The sequence below is a fragment of the Neomonachus schauinslandi genome, chromosome 5 (genome assembly GCF_002201575.2).
Source record: "Neomonachus schauinslandi chromosome 5, ASM220157v2, whole genome shotgun sequence".
Taxonomy (NCBI): domain Eukaryota; kingdom Metazoa; phylum Chordata; class Mammalia; order Carnivora; family Phocidae; genus Neomonachus; species Neomonachus schauinslandi.
In genome coordinates, this window is record NC_058407.1 from 56,817,949 (window position 1) to 56,842,973 (window position 25,025).

General features: G+C 42.5%; 1 protein-coding gene across 9 annotated transcripts in view; it reads right to left on the bottom strand.

Moving 5' to 3' along the window:
* Positions 1 to 309: 309 nt before the first annotated feature.
* Positions 310 to 25,025, bottom strand: part of OS9 (OS9 endoplasmic reticulum lectin) — a 30,957-nt gene continuing 6,241 nt past the window's right edge. For 2 of the 9 annotated variants that reach the window (XM_044914783.1, XM_044914780.1), the window contains 9 exons: positions 5,153 to 5,363; positions 4,933 to 5,034; positions 4,625 to 4,725; positions 4,397 to 4,448; positions 3,653 to 3,741; positions 3,180 to 3,410; positions 2,734 to 2,923; positions 1,347 to 1,459; positions 310 to 1,061 (listed from right to left, as the gene is read on the bottom strand). In XM_044914783.1, the coding sequence (XP_044770718.1) occupies positions 936 to 1,061; positions 1,347 to 1,459; positions 2,734 to 2,923; positions 3,180 to 3,410; positions 3,653 to 3,741; positions 4,397 to 4,448; positions 4,625 to 4,725; positions 4,933 to 5,034; positions 5,153 to 5,363 (1,215 nt within the window). In that variant the 3' untranslated portion in view covers positions 310 to 935. Of the gene's footprint in view, positions 1,062 to 1,346; positions 1,460 to 1,631; positions 1,797 to 2,733; positions 2,924 to 3,134; positions 3,411 to 3,652; positions 3,742 to 4,396; positions 4,449 to 4,624; positions 4,726 to 4,932; positions 5,038 to 5,152; positions 5,364 to 25,025 lie in introns of all 9 variants that reach the window. The other 7 variants (XM_044914782.1, XM_021687211.1, XM_044914781.1 and 4 more) reach the window with 5 other exon arrangements.

Sequence of the window (25,025 nt, forward strand, 5' to 3'; positions counted from 1 at the left end):
GTGGTGGGGTAACTCCATGCTGTGCACTCCGCTTTCTGGATGTGAAGGAGGAGAGGAGAAGGAATAGAAATAGAGGAGGAAGAGGAGGGACAACAGAGCTACAAGGGTTTCAGGTCAGTGGACTTTGTTCCTCTGTCCTGGTCTCTTCCCGTGCATCCCAGTCCCCACTGCTGCCACTTCGGAGGGGGAGGGGCTGCGGAGCACAGAATGGGATGGGAGAGTGTGCACTCCACCCTGAGGAGAACCCTCATGCCTGCTAGGGCCTCCACCCCACCTACCCCCTGAGAAGAAATCACAGATTGATGGATTGATGGTCCAGTTATTTATTGAGAAACCTGATTGTTCAAGAACATGGTGGGTGGTTCTGTACCCCACCCTGTTTGGTGGCATCGTGTCAGAGGTGCTGGGCAACTTTCTCCCATTTCCTCAGAAACAGAGGCGAAGGCACCTCAACTCGGAAGCCCGGATTGTAGGGAACAGTGTGGGCAGGGAAAGGAGGAGGGAATCCCAAGCCGATCCAAGGGAAGGGGGTGGCCCGGAAGAGCAGCTCAGGCAGGGTGTGGGGGACCTGCTGAACTGCCCCACTCTTCTTGCTCTCCCTGCCCTCCTTCAAAAGATCTCATCAACTCTCTAGGGAGGGAGGAGAAAGGAACCGACAAGTTAGGGGACCGGGACCGGGCAGCCAGGGAGAAAGGAAGGGGCTGTGGAGAAGCCTGGGAGAGCAAACCCCACAGGCCTGCCAGGTCTTGGGTGGCTCTCAGCAGCAGCAGCCGAGGCGGAGGCGCCCCCTCCCCCCGCCTAGGCAGGAGGCCAGGTCCACAGCCCAGTGCGCCTCTGCTGTTTCGACTTCAGGGCCCCGGGCACGGGTGGGGGAGGAGGCAGGGCCAGTCTGGGCAGGCTCTGGACTCCTTGGCCAGCTGACCGCACTGGTGGTCTCAGAAGTCAAACTCCTCCAGGTCCCCTGTGCCCTCCCCGCCGCGAGAGCCCCACACGCGGCGGTAATTGCTCTCCAGCTCCTTCTGCCGTTGCCGCTCTTTCTGCGCCTCCTCTGCTCCCTGCACCTGCGGGGAGGCCGGCGAGGGCGCACGGTGGGCGGGGTGGCTGCTGGTGAGCCAAGGGCGGCGCTGGGCGCCCGAGGGTCCGGGGACTGGCCCCGGGGGGGTGGGGGTGGGCAGGGGACCCAGCACCCGCACTTCGCAAGGGAACAGCCGCCCGAAATTCCAGCAGCTCAGAAGGGGGTGAGGCTGGGACTGGCCAGGATGCGCCTGGCCATGCTCTCAACTCCATGGTGCGCTAGAGCAGGGTGAAGGCTTGGAGAGCCAGGGCCAGGGTGGGCTGCTTCTCACCAAGATATTGAAGAAAATCTCCTTGAGGTTTCTCGTGTCCTCGTCAGTCAGCCAACGGGCATCCTCCTCTGTCCCTTCTGCCCCTGGTCGCACGATTTTGATTTCAATTTTCCCTGGAAAGGAGCCGCGTGGGCAGTGAGAGGAGAGGCAGGATGGGAGCTTCTGTGCAGGGCCCTCGACCTCCCAGGTCCCCAGCGAGGTTTCCAGTCCACCTTGACCCAGCCCCTCCACCTCAGGCAGCAGGCCCTGCCAACAGCTCTTAAGCCAGCCAGCCCCAGGGCCCACCTTCCGCCGTGAGCCCCTCCCTCTCCAGCAGCTCTTTCACCAGCCCCTCGATTTGTTTCAGCTGTGGGTTTTCCCGTTTCATCTCGAGGACAGTCAGATCCTGATTGGGGCCTCCGTGACGGAGCTTGGTGACCCGGACCCGGACTCTGTGCTCAGGATCCTCCTCTTAGAGGGGGAGACACACAGGGAGACACAAAGCAGAGCCGTGACTCCAGGTTAGGGGCTGTGGTGGTCACCCCTCCCTAAGCCATCCACTGGTTCGGGCAGTTTTCCATCACAAACACATAGATGAACCAGGGCTCAGAATAAATTAGTGCCCTCCCCTTCAAGCCTATAAAGCTCCCTCCACCAACTGCAGCCTCCCTTTTCCCTCCCGGACCAATAATTCTCTGCCTGTCCCCTACAGGAAAAACAACTGTGTTTTCTGAGGCAAAAATCAGGCCACCTGGGCCAACAAAAAAGTTTTAAAAAGCCAGGTTGGAAAACTGTGGTTTGGTACTCCACATGCTGGTACTCGAAAGACATTCCAAAGTTCATAGAGGTAGTGGGATGGACGGTGTGAAAACAGAACATTCCATTTGGAATGTCTGATCTCATACGACCCTGTGGAAGGGAGATCACGGGGTGCAAGAAGAAGCAATAACTTCAAGTCTGTCCAGGCAACGGGCTTATAAATAGCTGGGCTTGCCTATTCACACCCCACTGGCTGGGGCCCCTCCCAGCGCAAAGGGCTCATTGTTGATAAGCCGCGTCCTTCACCACTGTGTGGTCTTCAGCACACAGGCCCACTCGCAGTCGTTCCATTCCTGTCTCCTGACCACCCACTATGTGCCAGGAAAGTGCCAGGCACTAGGTGCACAGAAGCAAGCCAGAAAACAAGACAGACATGTTCTAGAAGCTGCTTCCCAAAAAGATGAATGAATAGGAGCTAATGAGGCAAAGGGATGCCGTGGGAAGAAGGCAGGCATGAACACAGCATTCCAGAAAGAAGGAAGGGAGTAAGCTCCCTCAGAAGGGAAAGAACATGATCCCCTCCAGGGTCCACCAGCTGAGGGATAAAGACAACGGGCTTGACTGCCCCTCCCTGTCTGACAGCTCTTACCTGCTGTTTGGGGGGAGAGGGGAGGCTTTTTGGGGACAACCCTCCTTTTCCTGTGCTTCTTCACCAGTTCTGGACTCTGTTTTTCCTCCAGCCTTTTGATGAGTTTGTTGAGAGTGGAGGTCAGGGCCAGCATTGCCCGGTCACGCTCGGACTCCTTCTGCAGCCCGTCTGGGCCCAGCTCCTTCTCTGTCTGGAGTGCCCAAGGCAGGAGTGGGGAGTCAAGGGGCTGGGGGGGCTGGTCAGCGGTCCACGCTCTCCAGGAGAGCACTAGCCACGTCCCAGCCCTCTCTCTGCACCCCCTTCCCTAGGGCTCCCTTTGGGCCCTCAGGCCGGCCCAGCCCCCAGGAGCGGTGGGCTGCGGGAGCGCCGCCGGGAGCGTGGGCAGTGAGAGCCGTGCGCACCTCCTGGATGATGTTCTCCAGTTCCCGCTCCATGCCGGCCTTCACCTCCGACCGGAGCCGGTCTCGGTCTGAGGGCAGCAGTATCTCTTCCAGTTCCTTCTCAAACTCTCCCAGTAACTGCTGTTCATCCTCATCTTCGTCTTCATCCTCCTCCTCCTCCTCTTCTTCCACCTCATTCTGATGATCCGCGTCACTCTTTTCCTTCACCTCTGCTTCCCTGTGAGGGACTTCTGCAGCATCGTCTGCAGGCTGCTCTTGGCCTCCGTCTGGCCTCCCCTGGGTAGATGGTGACCGGAAGAAAGAGGTGGACAGTTGGGGTTTCAGGAGAGGCGCCCGGGTGGCAGACATACAGTGGCTGGAGCGCGGTCGCGGGGCGGGAGGGGGGCGGGTAGTCTCGGGAGGGGGAAAAGAAAGGGGTCAGCTCCACGGGGCTCACTTCAGGCCCAGGTCAGGGGCGGTTGTCCAAGCGCTCCTGGCAGGGAGGCGGAGTCTCCCCCTCCCTTAAGCAGGGCCCATACCTTTTTTGAGCCACCTTTCAGCTCCTCTATCAATCGAATCAAGTCCGCAGGACTCCGGATGACTTTGACCTGCACATTGTTCTGAAAATCTGAGATGAAAGAGCAGGAGTGAACCAGTTGTGTCCTAAATTCTATTTTGATTTCCTGAGGAGACCAAGGAAAGACGTGGCCCCCGCCTCCAGGAGCCACCCGTCTGGTCAGTGAGATGGGGCCAACACAGCCCCCTGGAGAGCACTGTCCCGAGGTGGGCCCACAGGTGAGCGAGGGGAAGCTAACGAGCTCCTGGCGCTGGCCCTGCTGACAACTACTCCAGGTTTTAGGCCCACGGAAGAGATTCTAGGGCCACAGACTCCTCCCTGGATACTGTTCTCCCCTTTCCACAAATACAAACCACTGATTGTCCACTCTGTTCCAGGCACTCTGCTACGAACCACAGACTCGTTCTCTTAACCTCACAACCATCCTGCAAGGTAGGGGTATTACCCACTGTTGGGGGCTGAGGAAACGGAGGTTAAGTGAAATCACCCAGGATTACAAAGTCAGCAAGTAGCAGACCCACTGTGTCCTGCTATCTCCCTAGAAGGGAACTGCTGTCTGCAAACAGCATTACCTCCTGCAGCAATGAATTGGATGCTGGCCTGGCCGCCCAACCTCCCCGACCAGTGTTTAGCTCCACCCCACCCCCACCCCAGCCAACCCCAGAATACATTCAACCAGTAAAGGAGACAGGGAGGGTTCGCTCACCATGGGGAGGGCCCGGAGCTGGATCTGCTGCCTCAGGGTTTGGTTCCTGCTCCTGATGAGGAGAAAGGGCACAGTCCAGTACACTAGGTGTTTATGTCTACCACACTCGTAAGGCGGTGGTTCGGGGTACAGCCTTGCCTCCCTAGACAGGTGTAGGTCATCTCGTGATGACCTCAGCTCGCCCAGGGCCAGCCTCATCAGAGAAATGGCCGGGAAGCTGGCTCTCACCTCAGCCTGAGCCTCCTCTGCCCCAGGGGTCTGCTCCTCTGGCTCATGAAGCATCTTCCAGAAATCTGATTCCTTACTGTCATCCTTGGTGGGGCGTGCACCTGGGATACAGAGAACAGGGAGGAATCTGACAGGAGGGGAGAAATGGAAGGGAGCAAGTAGAATGGGGTACATTTTCCTTCACTATTGCTAAGGAATCAGGACCCAGAGTACTTCCTACCGCCCCCAACAGTCAGTCCAGGGCAGTAAGACTGGGGAAGGGAAGAAACGGAGAGAGGTTTCGTGGAACTGAGGCAACAAGGTCCTACCTGCTCTCTCTGAGGGCACTGCCCCCGGCTGGGCCTCATTCCACATTTGGGTCTCCGGGCCTTGCAGCTCCTCTAGGACTTTATCCCCATACTGCTTGGAGTCTACTGAGAAACAGTGTGTGGGCAGGAGAGGCCACGTGCCTCTGGGCTCTCCATCCCTTCTCTTCCACCGGCCCCGCCCCGTGTCACTTCTTCCTCTCCTGGCCTTCTCATTACTCACCAGCTTGCCTCTGAATGTAGGCCATGTACTCCTCGGGCTGCAGGGCAGGGTGACAGAGAATGGCCTGGGGGGCGGCACTGGGTGGGGGCCGGAGGAGAGGGTGGGGGCAGAGCCGAGGCGTCCGAATGGTCAGCACATAGGAGCAGGACAAGGGCTCATCCACACGGTCGATGTAGTCCCCGGACATACCAGCACCCTCATCACAGAGGAACTGCCAGGATGGAGAGGGCGGACAAATAATAATTACCACTAATAAGGAGCTTTTGTTCCGGGAGCGGCCGCCTGTTATGTGGCACTTACTGTGTGTCTGGTTCTGTGCGTGCATTGTGTGGATAACACTGTACACACATTAGCCCCGTTAATTATCACAAAAACCTAGTGAGGGAGGGATGCATATCACAAGTTTGTGGCTCAAAAAATTGAGGTTTGATGCAGGTTAAGGGACTCAGTCAGGTGGACCACTGGTAAGTGGTAAAAACAGGAATTGAATTCAGGCAGCTTCCCTGCAGGTAACCAGCCAGTTTGTGTTTCACATTCTTGCTTTATATAAATACAGCGTATATATACTTATATGTATTTGAGATAGACATATATATATACACAGTTGACCCTTGAACAATGCAGGGTGTTAGGGACACTGAGGTCACTTTTAACTGTGACATACAAGTTACTGGAGACAAACTGCTCATGCCGAGATGATTAGCGTCATGGAGTTTGGAGCTGATACCCGCAACACTTGAGCTCATCCCAACAGCAACAGCAGGTGGCTACGAAAGTGTTACAGTCATACAGAACGTACTACGGTTTTATGCTGTTATGATTTACTACTGCATCCTTATGTTTGTTTACATTTCTCTCTACTGTGAATGGCACCATATATGGTCTATAAGTCTGTGCCTGAGTTTTGACAAATTTTAACTTTTATAATAGATTTATGTATATTTTATGGTAGCAAATGATAGACTACTACTACCTACATATATTTCATGCATTCATGACATACCTAACTTAATTTTCCCAATATTTCTAGGCTATGTGGTTAATCTGTGAGTTCTTTCAAATTGTCATAAATCTCCAAAAAATTTTTCAATATATTTACTGAAAAAAATCAGCTTATAAGTAGGCCCACACAGTTCAAACCTGCTTTAGTCAAGGGTCAACTGTACTTATATGTATTTGAAATGTATATATTCCTTTTGTGTGTGTACGCATGTATGTGTATATATATGATTAAAATTTTTCCCTGCAAAAGACAATATTAAGAAAGAAAAAAAAAACCTCAAATCAGTAACTTAACCTTCTACCTTAAATCACTAGAAAAAGAAAAGCAAACTAAGCCCAAAGCAAGCAGAGGGAAGGAAGTAATACAGATTAAAACAAAAATAAGTGAAATAGAGAACAGAAAAACAACAGAGAAAAACCAATGAAACTAAAAGTTGTTTTGAAAAGATCAGTAAGTGACAAAACTTTGGCTAGACCTACCAAGAAAAAAAGAGAAGACTGAAATTAGTATAATCAGGAATGAAAGAGGGGATATTACTATCAACCTTACAGAAACAAAAAAGGATTGTAAAGAAATACTATGAACACCTACATGCCAACAAATCAGATAACTTAGATGAAATGGACAAATTTCTAGAAAGGCACAACTACCAAAATTGACTCAAGAAGAAAGAGACAATATGAATAGACCCCGTAACAAGTAAAGAGATTGAATTAGTAATCCAGAAACTAACCACATAGAAAATCTTGGGCCAGGTGGGTCTACTGGTGAATTCTACCAAATATTTAAAAACCAATAAATACCAATCCTAATCAAACTCTTCCAGAAAAAAAGAAGAGGAGGGAATATTCCCCCCAACTCATACTACAAAGCCAGTATTATAACCCAGATACCAAATCTAGACAAATATATCACAAGAAAAGGAAACTATAAGCCAGTATCTCTTATGAATGAAGACCCCAAATCGTCAACAAGATACTAGTTAATCAAATTTAGCAACGTATAAAAAGGGTTACACACCAGACCACGTGGATTTATCCCAGGAGTGTAAAGTTGGGCTAACATAAAAAAATCAATTAATGTACTTAATACACCCTATCAATAGAATAAAGGACAAAACCCACATGATCATCTCAATGGATGCAGAAAAAGCATTTGATAAAATGTGACACATCTTCATGATTAAAACATTCAACAAACATGAAATAGAAGGGAATTTCATCAACCTGCTAGAAGGCATCTATGAAAAATCCACAGCTAACATTATACTTAATGGTGAAAAACTGAATGGTTTCCCCCTAAGATCAGGAATAAGACAAGGACGGGGCGCCTGGGTGGCTCAGTTGGTTGAGTGTCTAACTCTTGATTTTTTGGCTCAGGTCATGATCCTGGGGTTGTGAGATCAAGCCGCATGTTGGCTCCAAACTGGGCATGGAGCCTGCTTGAGATTCTCTCTCTTCCCCTCTCCCTCTCCCCCTTCCTCCCTCTCCCAGCTCTCTCTCATGCTCAAGCTCTTTCTCTCTCTCTCAAAAAAAAAAAAAAAAAAAAGGAATAAGACAAGGATGTCTGCTTGTGCCACTTCCATTCAACATTTGACTAGGCCAATAAGGCAAGAAAATGAAATAAAAGGCATCAATATTGGAAAGAAAAAAATACAACTATCTCCATTTACAGATGATTTTATATATAGAAAATCCTAGGGGCACCTGGAAAGATCTGAATAGACATCTCTCCAAAGAAGATACACAACTTGTTAATAAAGCACATGAAGAGATGTGCCACATCTTTTACCATCAGGGAAATGCAAATCAAAACCACAATGAAATGCCACTTCACACTCATTAGGATGGCTATAGTTTAAAAGATAAAAGCAAATGTTGATGAGGATGTGGAGAAACCCTCATATACTGCTAGCGGGATTGTAAGATGGTGCTACTGCTTTGGGAAAAGTCTGGCAGTTTCTCCAAAAGTTCACTGTATGATCCAGCAGTTCTACTCCTTGGTATCTACCAAGAGAAATGAAAACCTATGTCCACACAAAATCTTGTTCACAAATGTTAAAAGCAGCATTGTTCATGAAACTAAAAAGTGTAAATAACCCAAATGTCCACCAAGTGATGAATGGATGAACAGTATGTGGAACAGTACTTGGCAATAACGTGTAAGAAAGTAATAGTGATGCTACCCATGGATGATCCTTGAAAACACAGTAAGTGAAAGAAGCCAGACACAAAGGTCACATATCGTATGATTCCAGTCACATGAAATGTCCAGAAGAGGCAAATCGGTAGAGACAGAAAGATGAGACGTTGTCTAGAGTGGTGGGTGTGGTCAAGGGGACAGTTTGATGGAAAGTAACTGCCAAAGAGTAGGGACTTTCTTTTAGGGTGAGGAAGATGTTCTGAAAGTAATTGTGGTAATGATGGCACAACTCTGAATATACTACACACCACTAAACTGTGCGCTGAATTGCATGGCATGTGACTCATATCTTTACAAAACTCTTACTGAAAAAAAATACTACATAACTTCTTACTCAGGTGAAAGAAAAGGTGGCATGATTAAGACAAAATGAAAGAAAATAAAAGCAAGAAAGGAGAGAAAAAGAAACAGAACAGATAGAACAAAAGAAAGCATAAAATAAAATGTTAGAAGTAAATCCAAAAAATATATATATGAATTTATATATATATATATAAAAGAAATGGTTAAAAATTTCTAAAAATATAACAATGCTGTTTCCAGGGCGCCTGGGTGGCTCAGTTGTTTAAGCGACTGCCTTCGGCTCAGGTCATGATCCTGGAGTCCCTGGATCGAGTCCCGCATCGGGCTCCCTGCTCGGCGGGGAGCCTGCTTCTCCCTCTGACCCTCCCCCCTCTCATGTGCTCTCTCTCTCTCATTCTCTCTGTCTCAAATAAATAAATAAAATCTTTAAAAAAAAAAAACAAAAAACAAAAAACAATGCTGTTTCCAGAACACATTTAAGACATAAGAATATAGAAAGGATAAAAGTAAAAGGATGAAAAAATACAGTAAACTCAGTGAAAGCTGTCATACAGTTCTATTACCACACAAGAGACTGTAAGTAAAAAAAATTAAGATAGAGAAGATCAATTCATAATGTTAAAAGTTCAACTTATGAGGAAGATAATTTAAATTGTATGTAATTTTTTATTGTTATGTTAATCCCCATACATTACATCATTAGTTTTAGATGTAGTGTTCCATGATTCATTGTTTGTGCATAACACCCAGTGCTCCATGCAGACGTGCCCTCTTTAATACCCACCACCAGGCTAACCCATCCTCCCACCTCCCTCCCCTCTAGAACCCTCAGTTTGTTTTTCAGAGTCCATCGTCTCTCATGGTTCGTCTACCCCTCCGATTTCCCCCCCTTCATTCTTCCCCTCCTGCTACCTTCTTCTTCTTCTTCTTCTTTTTTTTTTCTTAACATATATTGCATTATTTGTTTCAGAGGTACAGATCTGAGAGTCAACAGTCTTGCACAATTCACAGCGCTTACCAGAGCACATACCCTCCCCAGTGTCTATCACCCACTCACCCCATCCCTCCCACCCCAACCCCCACTCCAGCAACCCTCAGTTTGTTTCCTGCGATTACAAATTCCTCGTGTCAGTGAGATCATATGATACATGTCTTTCTCTGTTTGACTTATTTCGCTCAACATAATACCCTAAATTGTATGTAATTCTTTATCTTCCTTATTGTCTGTCTCTCCCAACTAGAGCAGGAATTTTTGTCTTTTTTGTCCACCAAAATATCCCTAGCAACTACAACAGCACCTGGCATGTAGAAGCCCTCAATAAACATTTGTTGAAGAAATGAACAGATTGCCCCAAGATACATAAAGCAACAACAGACAGAATAATGAATAAATTTTAAGAATAAGGAATAACAGACAAGTCAATAATTATAGCAGAAGACAAATGATTGAACAGCACAATTAATAATCATGACCTGAAAGACATACAGAAAACACTGTACCTAACAACAGAGTACACGTTCAGCACAAAGAAACATTCCGAGAAACTGACATATACTGGGCCATTTAACAAGTCTCAACGAATTTAAAGGACTCAAATGGCACAACTACCAGATATTCTATGTAATTATGAGATATATAAGAAAATCAGGGAGGGCGCCTGGGTGGCTCAGATGGTTAGGCGTCTGCCTTCGGCTCAGGTCATGATCCCAGGGTCCTGGGATCAAGTCCTGCATTGGGCTCCCTGCTCCTTGGGAGCCTGTTTCTCCCTCTGCTTCTCTCTCTCTCTCTCTCTGTCTCTCATGAATAAATAAATAAAATCTTTAAAAAAAAAAAAAAAGAAAAGAAAATCGGAGAAACCTGAAGCTATTGAATATTTGATAATACTAAGGAATTACTGTTAATTCTTTAGTGTGATATGGTATTGTAGTTATGTTTTTAAAAGAGCTTTTTCATTGGGCACCTGGGTGGCTCAGTTGATTAAGCAACTGCCTTCAGCTCAGGTCATGATCCCGGAGTCCTGGGATCGAGTCCCACATCCGGCTCCCGGCTCAGCGGGGAGCCTGCTTCTCCCTCTGACCCTCTCCCCTCTCATGCTTTTTCTCTGTCTCTCGCTCTTTCTCTCAAATAAATAAATAAATAAGTAAGTAAAATCTTTAAAAAAAAGAGCTTTGTCATTTATTTTTAAATTTTTTTAAATTTATTTGTCAGAGAGAGAGAGAGCACAAGCAGGGGAGTGGGCAGAGGGAGAAGCAGGCTCCTCGCTGAGCAAGGTGCCAGATGTGGGACTTGATCCCAGGACCCTGAGATCATGACTCGAGCTGAAGGCAAACGCTTAACCAACTGAGCCACCCAGGCGTCCCTAAAAGAGCTTTTTTAAAAAAAGATTTATTTATTTGAGAGAGAGAGAGAGAGAATGAACGTGTGATGGAGGGAGAGGCAGAGTGAGAGGGAGAGACAGAATCTCAAGCAGACTTCATGCTCAGTGGAGATCATGACCTGAGCTGAAACCAAGAGTCGGACGCTTAACCGACTGAGCCACCCAGGGGCCCCTAAAAGAGCTTTAACTTTAGAGGGATAAATACAGAAATATTTATGGGTGAAATGATGTCTGTAATTTACTTCCAAATAGTCTGGCAGTGGAGGCGGTAGTGGAGGGAGGTGGGCAAGAAGATAGATAAAATGAGACTGGACATATTTGTTGAAACTAGATGATCACGGGGTCATTGTACAATTATCTCTGATTTTATGTATTTCTAACTTTCCAAAATAAAGGTTTTACAAGGACAATCTTAAATACATATAAACTGCACCCAGCACTTATACTTTTAAGACATATTTACACATGAATATATGTATAATGTAATAATCTTTTATAACAACAAAAACTGGAGGGAAAACTATTTACTCACTATAGCAATAATGACAAAATGATGGGACATTCATCCAGTGGAATAATATGCAGAAGTAAAAACAAAAAACAAAGCTCTAGATGTAAGGCCAGAAAGAGATCCAGAAAGATCTCTAAGAATTATTGTCACGATATATAAAAACAAGTTGCAACATGTGTTTAATAAACTATACGTTGTGTATAAAAAAAGAGAAAAAGAAATAAGATTCTCTAGTCATAACTGCTTGTGAACCACAAAGAAAGGCAAGGAGTGCACATGAAACACTAAGAGCAAGGTGACCTGTGGGGGGTGGGGCATGAATGGGAACTGAGCAGGTGGGAGATTAAGTTTGGGAGGGGGAATTTTCCTTGCACAAAAATTTCTATACTGTCTGGGTTTTCAATCATGGAAAAGTATTATCTGTTTGAAATTTAGATAAAGATACAAATCAAAACCACAATGAGATACCACCTCACACCAGTCAGAATGGCTAAAATTAACAAGTCAGGAAACGACAGATGTTGACGAGAATGCGGAGAAAGGGGAACTTTCTTACACTGTTGGTGGGAATGCAAGCTGGCGCAGCCACTCTGGAAAACAGTATGGAGGTTCCTCAAAAAGTTGAAAATAGAGCTACCCTATGACCCAGCAATTGCACTACTGGGTATTTACCCTAAAGATACAAATGTAGTGATTCGAAGGGGCACCTGCACCCCAATGTTTATAGCAGCAATGTCCACAATAGCCAAAATATGGAAAAAGCCCAGATGACCATCAACAGATGAATGGAGAAAGAAGATGTGGTACATATATACTATGGAATACTACTTAGCCATCAAAAAATGAAATCTTGCCATTTGCAATGACATGGATGGAACTAGAGAATATTGTTTAAGTGAAATAAGTCAATCAGAGAAAGACAATTATCATATGATCTCACTCATATGTGGAATTTAAGAAATGAAACAGAGGATCATAGGGGAAGAGAGGGAAAAATAAAACAAGATGAAATCAGAAAGGAAGACAAACCATGAGAGACTCTTAATTATAGGAAACAAACTGAGGGTTGCTGAAGGGGAGGGGGGGGGTTGAAAAAAAAAAGAAATTTAGGTAAAGAAATTTAAAATAGCCATAAAAACTTATAATAACTAAAGTAGTGCTTGGAGAGAAATTTATAAGAAATGTTTATAAAAAAGGAAAAGCTGAAAATGAAGGAGTTAAGCATTCATTTCAAGAAGTTAAAAATGGAACAGTAAAATAAACCCAAGAAAGCAGAAGGAAGGAAAATAAAGAGTAGACATTAATAAAATAGAAAACAAATGCAATACAGAAACTCAATAGAGCCAAAATAGTTGGTTCTCTAAAAAGAGTAATACAACTGACCAACATCTGGTGAGACTGACCAGTAACAAAGGAGGCAAACAACCCCTGAGGAATGAAAAGAGGAACCTAATCACAAATGCTACAGAGATTAAAAAGATAATAATAGAACGGTATCATGAACAACTTTATGACAATAAATCTGAAAAATCAGATGAAATGGATAAATCCCTAAAAATACACCTTACTATAACTGACACAAAGAAATAGAAAACTTTGAATATTCCTAAAATGAACAAGAAAATCAAGCTGAAAATCTTCCCACAACGAAAATGTAGACCAACATGATTTTCCAGATTAGCAAACGCTCAAGGAATAAAAAAACTGCAGTCTTGAGGTACCTGGGTGGCTCAGCCAGTTAAGTCTTGATCTCAGGGTCATGAGTTCAAGCCCCATGCTGGTGTGGAGCCTACTTAAAAAAAAAAATTACAATCTTAAACATTCTTTGGAGTATAGAAAAAGTGAGAACATTTTTTAACTCATCTTTTGAGGAGAGCATAATCTTGTTACCAAAACGTGATAAGGACAGTACTAGAAGGAAAAACTACAGGTCAGTCTCTCTCAAGAGATATATACAGAGTCCTTTAAAAAGCAGCAAACTGAATCCAGCAAGATCTAAAAAGAATAGTCAAGGATAATACATATGACCAAACTGGGTTCATCTCAGGAATGCAAAATTGGTTTAACATTAGAAAATCAATAAATCATTTAATTTCAAATTAAAGTTTGGTTTAATATTAGGATATTAATTAAGTACATTAGTTTAAATCAGTTTCATATTAATAAATTCTTGAAAGAATGACCAGTTCTTAGGAATCAGTGAAATGCGAATTAAATTCATCATGAGATACCATTACACATCCACCGAATTAGTGAAGATTTGAAAGTCCGGTAATATATATTGGCCAGGATATGGGATGTTGGGAAGTCATACTGCAATAAGAATATGAATGGGAACCAAAACTTGGGAAAATATTCTGCAATGCCAAATAAAGTAGAACAGGGGCTCATCACCTTCATAGCCCATGACCCAGCAATCCTATGCCCAGGCAAAATTCTCCTTCAAGAGATCCTTGTGCATTATATTAGGAGATACTTACAAGAATGTTGTACATAGCAGCATGTTTTGGTAATAGCAGAAAACTGGGAACAACCCAAATGTCCGCAAAAGGTAATTTAGATGAAAAGATGACGCCGAACTATACAAAGGAATATGCTGCAGGCCGGTAAGCAAGTGCACAGCAGCTCCGGACCTTGACGGGGCTGAATCTCAAACACAGTACCGAGCAAAAGAAACAAACCCCAGATTTCCTTGTATGCACTCTGCATGTTTTCATACAATATGATACCATTTGTATAAAGTTCAGAAGAAGGCAGCTAAATTAAATGAGATGCACACACAGATGGCAAAACTCTAGAGAAAAGCAAAGGAGTTCTCCTCTCAAAGTTAGGATAGCTGTTAGCTCTGTGGTAAAGGGAGAGAGAGCAATGTGGTGTGTGGGGCACAGAGGAACTCAAGGTACTGTCAGCATTCTTCCATAACCTAAGGCGATTGGATGGGTATCTCCTTTATTCATCCTTACACAACAGACGCATGTTTTACACCATTTTATATAGTATGGTGTATTTTGCAATATTTTTAAAATGTGATTAGGAAAAAAAATGACCACAACATTAAGGTACAAGAGGAATATAAGAGGAATAACTTACCATGAAGATATCACTATTCTGAATTTATATGCATCTACCACAGTCTCAAGATATATGAAGGAAAAATTAACAAAATTGCCAAATCCACCATCACAGTGAAAATTTTAATACACCTCTTTCAATTACTGGCCACGTGGATAAAATAAAATTAATAGAAAACTTGACCAATACAATTAGTCTTGAACTGAATAGAGAAAACACATGCTTTCAAGCACACGCAGACAATCTTTTAAAGTTCACCAGAGAAAGTCGATAATCACCAATGAATCACTGACATAACAGTGAAAAATGAGAAATCAACAGCAATTACATAAAAACAATGAAAATAAAACAACTGTTTAGCAATATAATAAGCATAAATCTAAAAGAAGTTCTCAAGCAAAGTGCAAGTAACAATGAAAATGGAAACACTGTCTATCAAAACTTGAGGAACGCACCCCACAGGGACTGAAATGGACACCTTTCTCCATACATGATTAGGAAAGGAGAAAGTGAGTGAAGCGTCCCGCAATTCCTATTACGGACAAAGGGACAATCTATTATACAAAGAGTTCTTATAAGTTTAGAAGAAAAAGACCAACAATCCATTAGGAAAATGAGCAAAGATTTTGGATGGTTGAAAAAAGAGTAAAGGTTGAAAGAGAAATGGCTCTTAAATAGGAGTAAGATTATTTACCTTTTCCTAAGATAAATGCAAGTTAAAATCATACTAAGAAATCACTGTTTATCTGATGCCTATTCAATGACTGGCCAAAATCCACAAGTTAAAAATACTCTGGGCTGGCAGAGCTGTAGGGGAACTGGCATTCTCCTACATTGCTGGAGGGAGAGTAATTTACCTAAGCAGGATAACTTGGCAGTATGTATCAAAATCACACAAGTCTACTTCCAGGAATTTAACCTACACTACTCTGTAGGTACAAGGTTATTCACTGCAGCACTTTTGTGTTAATAAGAGTTAAAACAACCAGGGGCGCCTGGGTGGCTCAGCCATTAAGCGTCTACCTTCAGGTGAGGTCATGATCCCAGGGTCCTGGGATCTAGTCCCGCATCAGGCTCCCTGCTCTGTGGGAAGCCTGCTTCTCCCTCTGCCTGCCACTCCCCTCTGTGCCCTGCAGGGAATCTGCTTGAGGATTCTCTCTCTCCCTCTTCCTCTGCTCCTCCCGCTTCTTACACTTTTTCTCTCTTGCTCTCAAATAATCTCTTAAAAATAAAAATAAATAAAAATGAACAAGAGGGTGATGGGCAAAACGGGTGAAGGGAGCCAAAAGATACAAACTTCCAGTTATAAAATAAGTCATGGGGATGTACAGTACGGTGATTATAGTTAATGATACCATATTACATATTTGGAAGCTGCCAAGAGAGTAGATCCTACAAGTTCTCATCACAAGAAAAAAAAATTTGTAACTGTATGGTTGACAGATGTTAACTAGACTTATTGTGGTGATCATTTTGCAATACATAAAATACTGAAACATTGTATTTTATAACTGAAATTAATATAATGTTACATGTCAATTATACCTCAATAAAAAGACAAAAAGAAAAAAAGAAAGAGGGCGCCTGTGTGGCTCAGTCATTAAGCGTCTGCCTTCGGCTCAGGTCATGATCCCAGGGTCCTGGGATCAAGCCCCGCATCGGGCTCCCTGCTCAGTGGGAAGTCTGCTTCTCCCTCTCCCACTCCCCCTGCTTGTGTTCCCTCTCTCGCTGTGGCTCTCTGTGTCAAATAAATAAATAAAATCTTAAAAAAAAAAAACGAAGAAAGAAACAAAGAGGAAGGAAGGAAGGAAGGGAAGGAGGGAGGGAGGAAGGGAGGGAGGAAAAGGAAGCTATTTATATATGTATTTGGAAAGAGCTCAAAGATAAATGTTTGTATAAACATTGAAAAAATCTCTGAGTCAGGGCACCTGGCTGGCTCAGTCAGTAGAGCATGCGACTCTTGATCATGGGGTTGTGAATTTGAGCCCCAGGTTGGGGGTAGTTTACTTAAAAATAAAATTTCTGAGGAGCACCTGGGTGGCTTAGTCGGTTGAGCGCCCAATTCCTGATTTCAGCCCAGGTCATGATCTCAGGGGTGGATCATGAGATTGAGCCTCACGTCAGCTCTGCACTGTGTGGAGCCTGCTTAAGATTCTCTCTCCCAGTTTCTGGGATCCAGCTCCGCATTGGGCTCCTTGCTCAGTGGGGAACCTGATTCTCCCTCTCCCTTTGCCTGCTGTTTCCTCTGCTTGTGCCCCCTCTCTCTCACTCTCTCTCTGTCAAATAAATAAATAAAATCTTAAAAAAAGATTCTCTCTCCCTCTACTCCCCGACCTCCACCGCATGCAAGCTCTCGCTCTAAAAAAAAAAAAAAAAAAATCTGAGCATATAAGTATTTTTATATTTGAGCTATGAGAATGTAATATCTATTAAAAAAATTAAATATAGAATTTTTTAAGTGTGGCCACATGCAAAAGAATGAAACTGGACCATTTCCTCACACCATACACAAAAATAGACTCAAAATGGATGAAAGACCTATATGTGAGACAGGAATCCATCAAAATCCTAGAGGAGAACACAGTCAGCAACCTCTTCGACCTCAGCTGCAGCAACTTCTTGCTAGACATGTCTCCAAAGGCAAGGGAAGCAAGGGCAAAAATGAACTATTGGGACTTCATCAAGATAAAAAGCTTTTCCACAGCAAAGGAAACAATCAACAAAACCAAAAGACCCAACAGAATGGGAGAAGATACTAGCAAATGACATTATCAGATAAAGGGCTAGTATCCAAAATCTATAAAGAACTTATCAAACTCAACACCTAAAGAACAAATAATCCAATCAAGAAATGGGCAAAGACATACAAATAGCCAATAGACACATGAAAAAATGCTGAACATCACTCAGAATCAGGGAAATACAAATCAAAACCACAATGAGATACCACCTCCCACCAGTCAGAATGGCTAAAATTAACAAGTCAGGAAACGACAGATGTTGACGAGAATGCGGAGAAAGGGGAACTTTCTTACACTGTTGGTGGGAATGCAAGCTGGCGCAGCCACTCTGGAAAACAGTATGGAGGTTCCTCAAAAAGTTGAAAATAGAGCTACCCTATGACCCAGCAATTGCACTACTGGGTATTTATCCTAAAGATACAAATGTAGTGATTCGAAGGGGCACCTGCACCCCAATGTTTATAGCAGTAATGTCCACAATAGCCAAAATATGGAAAGAGCCCAGATGACCATCAACAGATGAATGGAGAAAGAAGATGTGGTATATATACTATGGAATACTACTCAGCCATCAAAAAAAATGAAATCTTGCCATTTGCAGTGACGTGAATGGAACTAGAGGGTATTGTGTAAGTGAAATAAGTCAATCAGAGAAAGACAATTATCATATGATCTCACTCATATGTGGAATTTAAAAAATGAAACAGAGGATCATAGGGGAAGAGAGGGAAAAATAAAACAAGATGAAATCAGAGAGGGAGACAAACCACGAGAGACACTTAATCATAGGAAAGAAACTAAGGGTTGCGGGGGAAGGGGGGGTAACTGGGTGATGGACATTAAGGAGGACACGTGATGCAATGAGCACTGGGTATTATATAAGACTGATGAATCACTGACCTCTACGTCTGAAACTAATAATACATTATATGTTAATTGAATTTAAATTTTAAAAAATACTAAAAAAAAAATTTTTTAAGTGTGAAAAAAATTCAATAAGTTAGAGAAGTGAATTAACATAAAGCAGAAGGACAAGAATAATAAAGATAAAATAATGATGTTAATGAAATAGTAAACAGACAACAGAGTGGATAAAGTCAAAATGCAGCTCTTGGACTAACAGACAAATCTCTAGCAAGACAGATCAACAAAAAGAGAAAAGGCGAAGTCAATATTAGGAATTAAAAAGGGAACAGATCTATAAAAAGTGATTATTAAAAATAAAACATTATAGGAGGTGCCTTGGGTGGCTCAGTCAGCTAAGCGTCTGCCTTCAGCTCGGGTCATGATCCCAGGGCCCTGGTATTGAGCCCCGCATGGGGCTCTCTGCTCAGCGGGTAGCCTGCTTCTCCCTCTCGCTCTGCCCCTCTCCTTGCTTGTGTGCTCTCTCTCTCTCAAATAAATAAATCTTTAAAAAAATACAGGGCGCCTGGGTGGCTCAGTCGTTAAGCATCTGCCTTCGGCTCAGGTCATGATCCCAGGGTGCTGGGATCAAGTCCCGCATCGGGCTTCCTGCTCCGCGGGAAGCATGCTTCTCCCTCTCCCACTCCCCCTGCTTGTGTTCCCTCTCTCGCTGTGTCTGTCTCTGTCAAATAAATAAATAAAATCTTTAAAAAAATAAAATAAAAACATTATAATTTTATGTTAATACATTTGAAAATTTAGACAACTAAATAATGGCCTATGAAACTGTAACTTGTTAATGCTTCATGCATTAATATGAAAAACTCTTATCATCATTTAATAAACTAAATCAGTAGTAAAGACCATCCCCACAATACACAATATACAGGATTGTGGTGTATTGGGACGAGGTGGTTTTAGAGAGTTCTCCCAAACCTTTAAAGAACAGATTAGGAGAATTCCTATCTTAGCAAATTGTTCCAGAGAACAAGGAAAGAGAAACTTTTCAAGACATTTATGAAGCTAATATAACTTGATACCAAGACAAGACTAAAACAATACAAGAAAATTGTAGACCAATTCACTTATGATAACAGCTGTAAAAATCAATTAAAATATTAGGAAACTGAATATTATCAGTGTATTAAGAATATTTCAAGGGGCACCCGGCTGGCTCAGTCAGTAGAGCACGTGACTCTTGATCTCAGGGTTGTCATTCGAGCCCCATGTTGAGTGTAGAGATTACTTAAAAATAAAATCTTAGGGCGCCTGGGTGGCTCAGTTGGTTAAGCGACTGCCTTCGGCTCAGGTCATGATCCTGGAGTCCCGGGATCGAGTCCCGCATCGGGCTCCCTGCTCGGCAGGGAGTCTGCTTCTCCCTCTCCCACTCCCCGTTTGTGTTCCCTCTCTCGCTGTGTCTTTCTCTGTCAAATAAATAAATAAAATCTTTAAAAAAAATAAATAAATAAAATAAAATCTTAAAAAAATACTTTGTGACCATGAATTATCCCAGAAATGCAAGGGTAAAAAAAAAATCTTAGAAAATGAATTAGTTGAATTCACCATATTAAAAAAAAATATGGAAAACCATATAACCATCTTGATAGATACAGAAAAAACATGTTAAAATTCCACACCTACCCATGATGAAAATGTTCCTCAAACTAGGAATAAAATGGATCTTCATTCACCTGATAAAGGGTGTCTACAAAAAGCCTACAAGAAAACATCATGTTCATAGTGTAACTTCAGGAGTACTCCCTTAAAGTCAGAACAAGCTGAAATGCCCACCATAACCACGTCTACTGCACTGCAGGTGTAAGAAAAATGAAATATATAAGGATTAGAAAGGAAGAAACCAAAGTGCCCCTATTTTCAGATGACAAATTATTCACATAGAAAATCCATGAGAACCTTCAAACTATTAGGAATGAGAGTTCAATAAAGTTGTGAATACAAGATCAATATATCAAATTAATAATGTGACCATACCCCAGCAACAATCAGAAAATGTAATTTTTAAAAGATGCTATTTACAGGCTCAGTCAGTTGAGCGTCTGACTCTTGATTTCAGCTCAAGTCATGATCTCGGGGTCATGGGACTGAACACTGCATCGAGCTCTATGCTCAGTGAGAAGTCTGCTGGAGATTCTCTCTCTCTCTCCTTCTCCTGCTGCCCCTCCCTGCTCAAATGGATAAGTAAATCTTTTAAAAAATAAATAAATGAAAGATGCCATTTACAATAGCATCAAAAACTATAAGGTACCTATATGCTTGAAACATTTGCCTACACACATAAGACACAAATAAAAGCTACAAGGTATCTAGAACTAACCTCACATGAGATATACAAAAGCTTTCACAGAGAAAATTAAAATATTTCTAAAGTACAAGGCAATAAATAAATAGTATACATTATGTTCATTGTGAATGAAGAGTCAATATCATAAATATCAATTCTCTCCAAATTAATATAAAATTCAATGTAGGGGCGCCTGGGTGGCTCAGTCGTTAAGCATCTGCCTTCGGCTCAGGTCATGATTCCAGGTCCTGGGATCGAGCCCCGCGTCAGGCTCCCTGCTCCACAGGAAGCCTGCTTCTCCCTCTCCCCCTGCTTGTGTTCCCTCTCTCACTGTGTCTCTCTCTGTCAAATAAATAAAATCTTTTAAAAAAAAAATAATAAAATTCAATGTAATTCCAATTAAAATCCCCAACAGTTTTTTCACAGAACTTGTCCAATAATATCTCAGACAATTTTGAAGAACAAAGGAAAAAAATGCCTATTATCAGGTACCAAGACTTACTAAAAAGCTATAGTACTTAAAACAATGTGGTATTGGCATAAGAAGAGACAGACTACTGAAACAAAAGAGAAGCCAAAAAGAAAATGCACATATATATGGCAGCTTGATACATGCCTGGTGCAGCACTACAAATCAGGGGAGAAACTATGGGCTGCTCAATAAATGATGCTGGGACAGCCAGTTATCCAGATGAAAAATAGGTATATTTGGGTTCCAAGCTTACATGATACATCAAATTAAATTAATTTATTGAATTAAAGTCCAACATATGAGAAGAAAACTTCTATAATTTGAAAAATACAAATGAATAGGATCTTTCCCATTAATAACAGGTACAAAATGTACAAACTTTAAAGAAAAAGACTGAAATTTTTTTTTAAAAGATTTTATTTATTTATTTATTAGAGAACGAGCGAGAGAGAAACAGCATGAGAGAGGAGAGGGTCAGAGGGAGAAGCAGGCTCCCCGCTGAGCTGGGAGCCCGATGTGGGACTCGATCCCAGGACCCTGGGATCATGACCTGAGCCGAAGGCAGTTGCTTAACCAACTGAGCCACCCAGGCGCCCAAGACTGAAATTTTTAATCATATTGGAATTTTTTAAATTTTAAATTAAAAGTACATTGGAGATACTATGAACAAAAGAAAAAGACAAGCATAGATAGAATGTAGATGACCAAGGAATTAAATTTGGAATATATAAAGAATGCCTTCCTAACTCATTCTGTGAGGCTAACATTACCCTGAGACCAAACCCAGACAAAGACAGTACAAGAAAACTATAGACCAGGATCCCTTGTAAATACAAATGCAAAATTTCTCAACAAAATACTAGCAAACCAAATTCAGTAGCATTTTGAAAGCATTATGCATCATGATTTATGTGGGTTTTATTCCAGGAATGCAAAGATGGCTCAATATACAAAAATCAATCTGCATACTACAATAGACCATATTAACAGGAATGAAGAAAAAAGCCACATGATCATCTCAATTGGTGTGAACAAAGCATCTGACAAAAGTCAACACCCTTTCCTAATAAAATCACTTCATAAACTGGGAATAGAAGAGAATATCCTCAATAATATAAACGCTACAAAAGAAAACCCATAGCTAACATCATACTCAATGGTGAAAGACTGAAAGATTTTCCACTAATAATAGGAACAGGATAAGGATGCCCACTTTACGCCACTTCTATTTAACATAGTGCTGGAAGTTCTAACCAGAGCAATTAGGCAAGAAAAAGAAATAAAGGCATCCAAATTGGAAAGGAAGAAGTAAAATCGTGTCTATTCATAGTGACATGATATTACACATAGAAAATCCAAAAGAACCCACACACAAAAAAATTGTTACAGCTAATAAGTGAATTCAGCAAAGTTGCAGGCTATAAAATCAATCTGCAAATACCAGTTGTATTTCTGTATACTTGTAATGAACAAGCCAAAAAAGGCAATTTTTTTTTATTTTTATTTTTTATTATTTTTTATTTTTATTTTTTCCAAAAAAGGCAATTTTTAAAAATTTTCACTTACAATAGCATCAAAAAATAAACTACTTAGGATAAATTTATCCAAGGAGATGAAAGACTTGCACATGGAAAACTACAGAATATTACTGAAAGAAATTACAGAAGACACAAATAAATGGAAAGACATCCTATGTTCATGGATTAGAAAACTTAATAATAAGATGGCAATACTACACAAAGTAATCTACATATTCGATGCAATCCCTATCAAAATCCCAATGGCCTTTTTTATAGATAGAGAAAAATACATCTTAAAATTTATATAGAACCTCATATAGCCAAAACAATCTCAAAAAAAGAACAAAGTTGGAAGACTCAACACTTCCTAATTTCAAAACTTACTACAAAGCCACAGCAATTGAAACAGTGTGGTGCTGGCATTAGGATAGACAAACAGACCAATGGAGTAGAAGAGCTCAGAAATAAACCCTAACAGGGGCGCCTCCGTGGCTCAGTCGGTTAAGCGTCTGCCTTCGGTTCAGGTCATGACCCTGGGGTCCTGGGATCGAGCCCCGCGTCCAACTCCCTGCTCAGCGGGGAGCCTGCTTCTCCCTCTCCCTCTGCCTGCCACTCTGCCTGCTTGTGCGCTCTCTCTCTGTCAAATAAATAAATAAAATCTTAAAAAAAAAAAAAAAAGAAAGAAACCCTAACATATTTGCTCATTTGATTTTCCACAAGGGTACTAAGGATAAGGATAGTATTATCAACAAATAGTGCTAGAAAAACTGGATGTTTACATGCAAACAAATGAAGTCGGATCCTTATCTTACTTTGTAAACAAAAATCAACTCAAGGGAAGCCTTGGTGGCCCAGTCAGTTAAGCATCTGGCTTCGGCTCAGGTCATGATCTCAGGGTCCTGGGATTGAGCCCTGCATGGGGCTCCCTGCTCAGCAGGGATCCTGCTTCTCCCTCTCCCTCTGCACCCCTCACTTGTGCTCTCTCTCTCAAATAAAGAAATAAAATCTTTTTAAAAAATCAACTCAGAACTATAAAACTATAAAACTCTTAGAAGAAAACATCAGTAAAAATCATGACCTTGGAATAGGCAATGATTTCTTAACTATGAGGCCAAAAGCACAGGCAATAAAAGAAAAAATAGGTAAATCAGACTTCATCAGAATTAAAAACCGTTATGCATCAAAGAACACTATTAACAGAGTCCCTCAGACAAATTCTTACGCACTCACAATGAGACCTACATTGCAGCACTGTGTGTAAGAGCATTAGAGTTGAAACCCAACCATTCCTCAGTAAAGGAATAGTAAGTAAACAATGAAACACAATGCAGCCATTAAAATCATTGAACTAGGGGCGCCTGGGTGGCTCAGTCAGTTGGGCAGCTGCCTTCAGCTCAGGTCGTGATCCCAGGGTCCTGGGATCGAGCCCCGCATTGGGCTCCTTGCTCCGCAAGAGCCTGCTTCTCCCTCTCCCTGCCGCTCTGCCTCCTTGTGCTGTCTGTCAAATAAATAAATAAAATCTTTAAAATAAATAAACAAAATCATTGAACTAGATCTCCATGTCATGCCACAGAATGGCAAACACTGATTAGTGAAAAAGCAAGCTGATACCACTAATGTATAATTTTAAAATACAAAACAATCTATATTGTCTCTGATATGTGTACGAATAATAAAAGTACAAAGCAAGCATGGAGATGGTTGCGGTTGTTTCTGGAGAGGAGGGAGAGGGAAGAAATGAGAGGGTGGGCTTTAACTATATCATTAGCATTTTATTCCTTTCTGATGCAAATATGGCAAAATGTTAACATCTGTTTCCCTTGGCAGTGGATTTATGGGTCTCTATGACATTATTTTCTGTTAAGTTTGAAATGTTTCATAATTAGGGCGCCTGGGTGGCTCAGTCATTAAGCGTCTGCCTTCAGCTCAGGTCATGATCCCAGGGTCCTGGGATCGAGTCCCGCATCGGGCTCCCTGCTTGGCGGGAAGCCTGCTTCTCCCTCTCCCACTCCCCCTGCTTGTGTTCCCTCTCTCGCTGTCTCTCTCTCTGTTGAAAAATAAATAAAATCTTTAAAAAAAAAAAAAAAGAATGTTTCATAATTAGAAATTAGAAAGGGAAAAATCTTAGATCTCTGTGAAATCTTACTTAATACAAGAGTTGAGATGGGGATCCAAATTTGTTTAATTCAAGATAGCTAACCATTCCCAAACCCCACAGGGACTGCACTTTTACCAAACACCATGCACACTGCTCCTACCCAGGAGGCATGGGGAGACGGAACTTCACTGTGCTTGCCCTGGAGGGGGAGGTTTACTCAATCACGAAAGCAATGAACTTGGGTGGTCTATCAGGATATAAGAACTAAAAAATGAGAAACAGCCAAACAGGAATGCCCTCAACTGTCTCCAGACTCCCCAACAAATACAGCACCCTTCCATGCCCATGACAACCCTACATACGCTCAG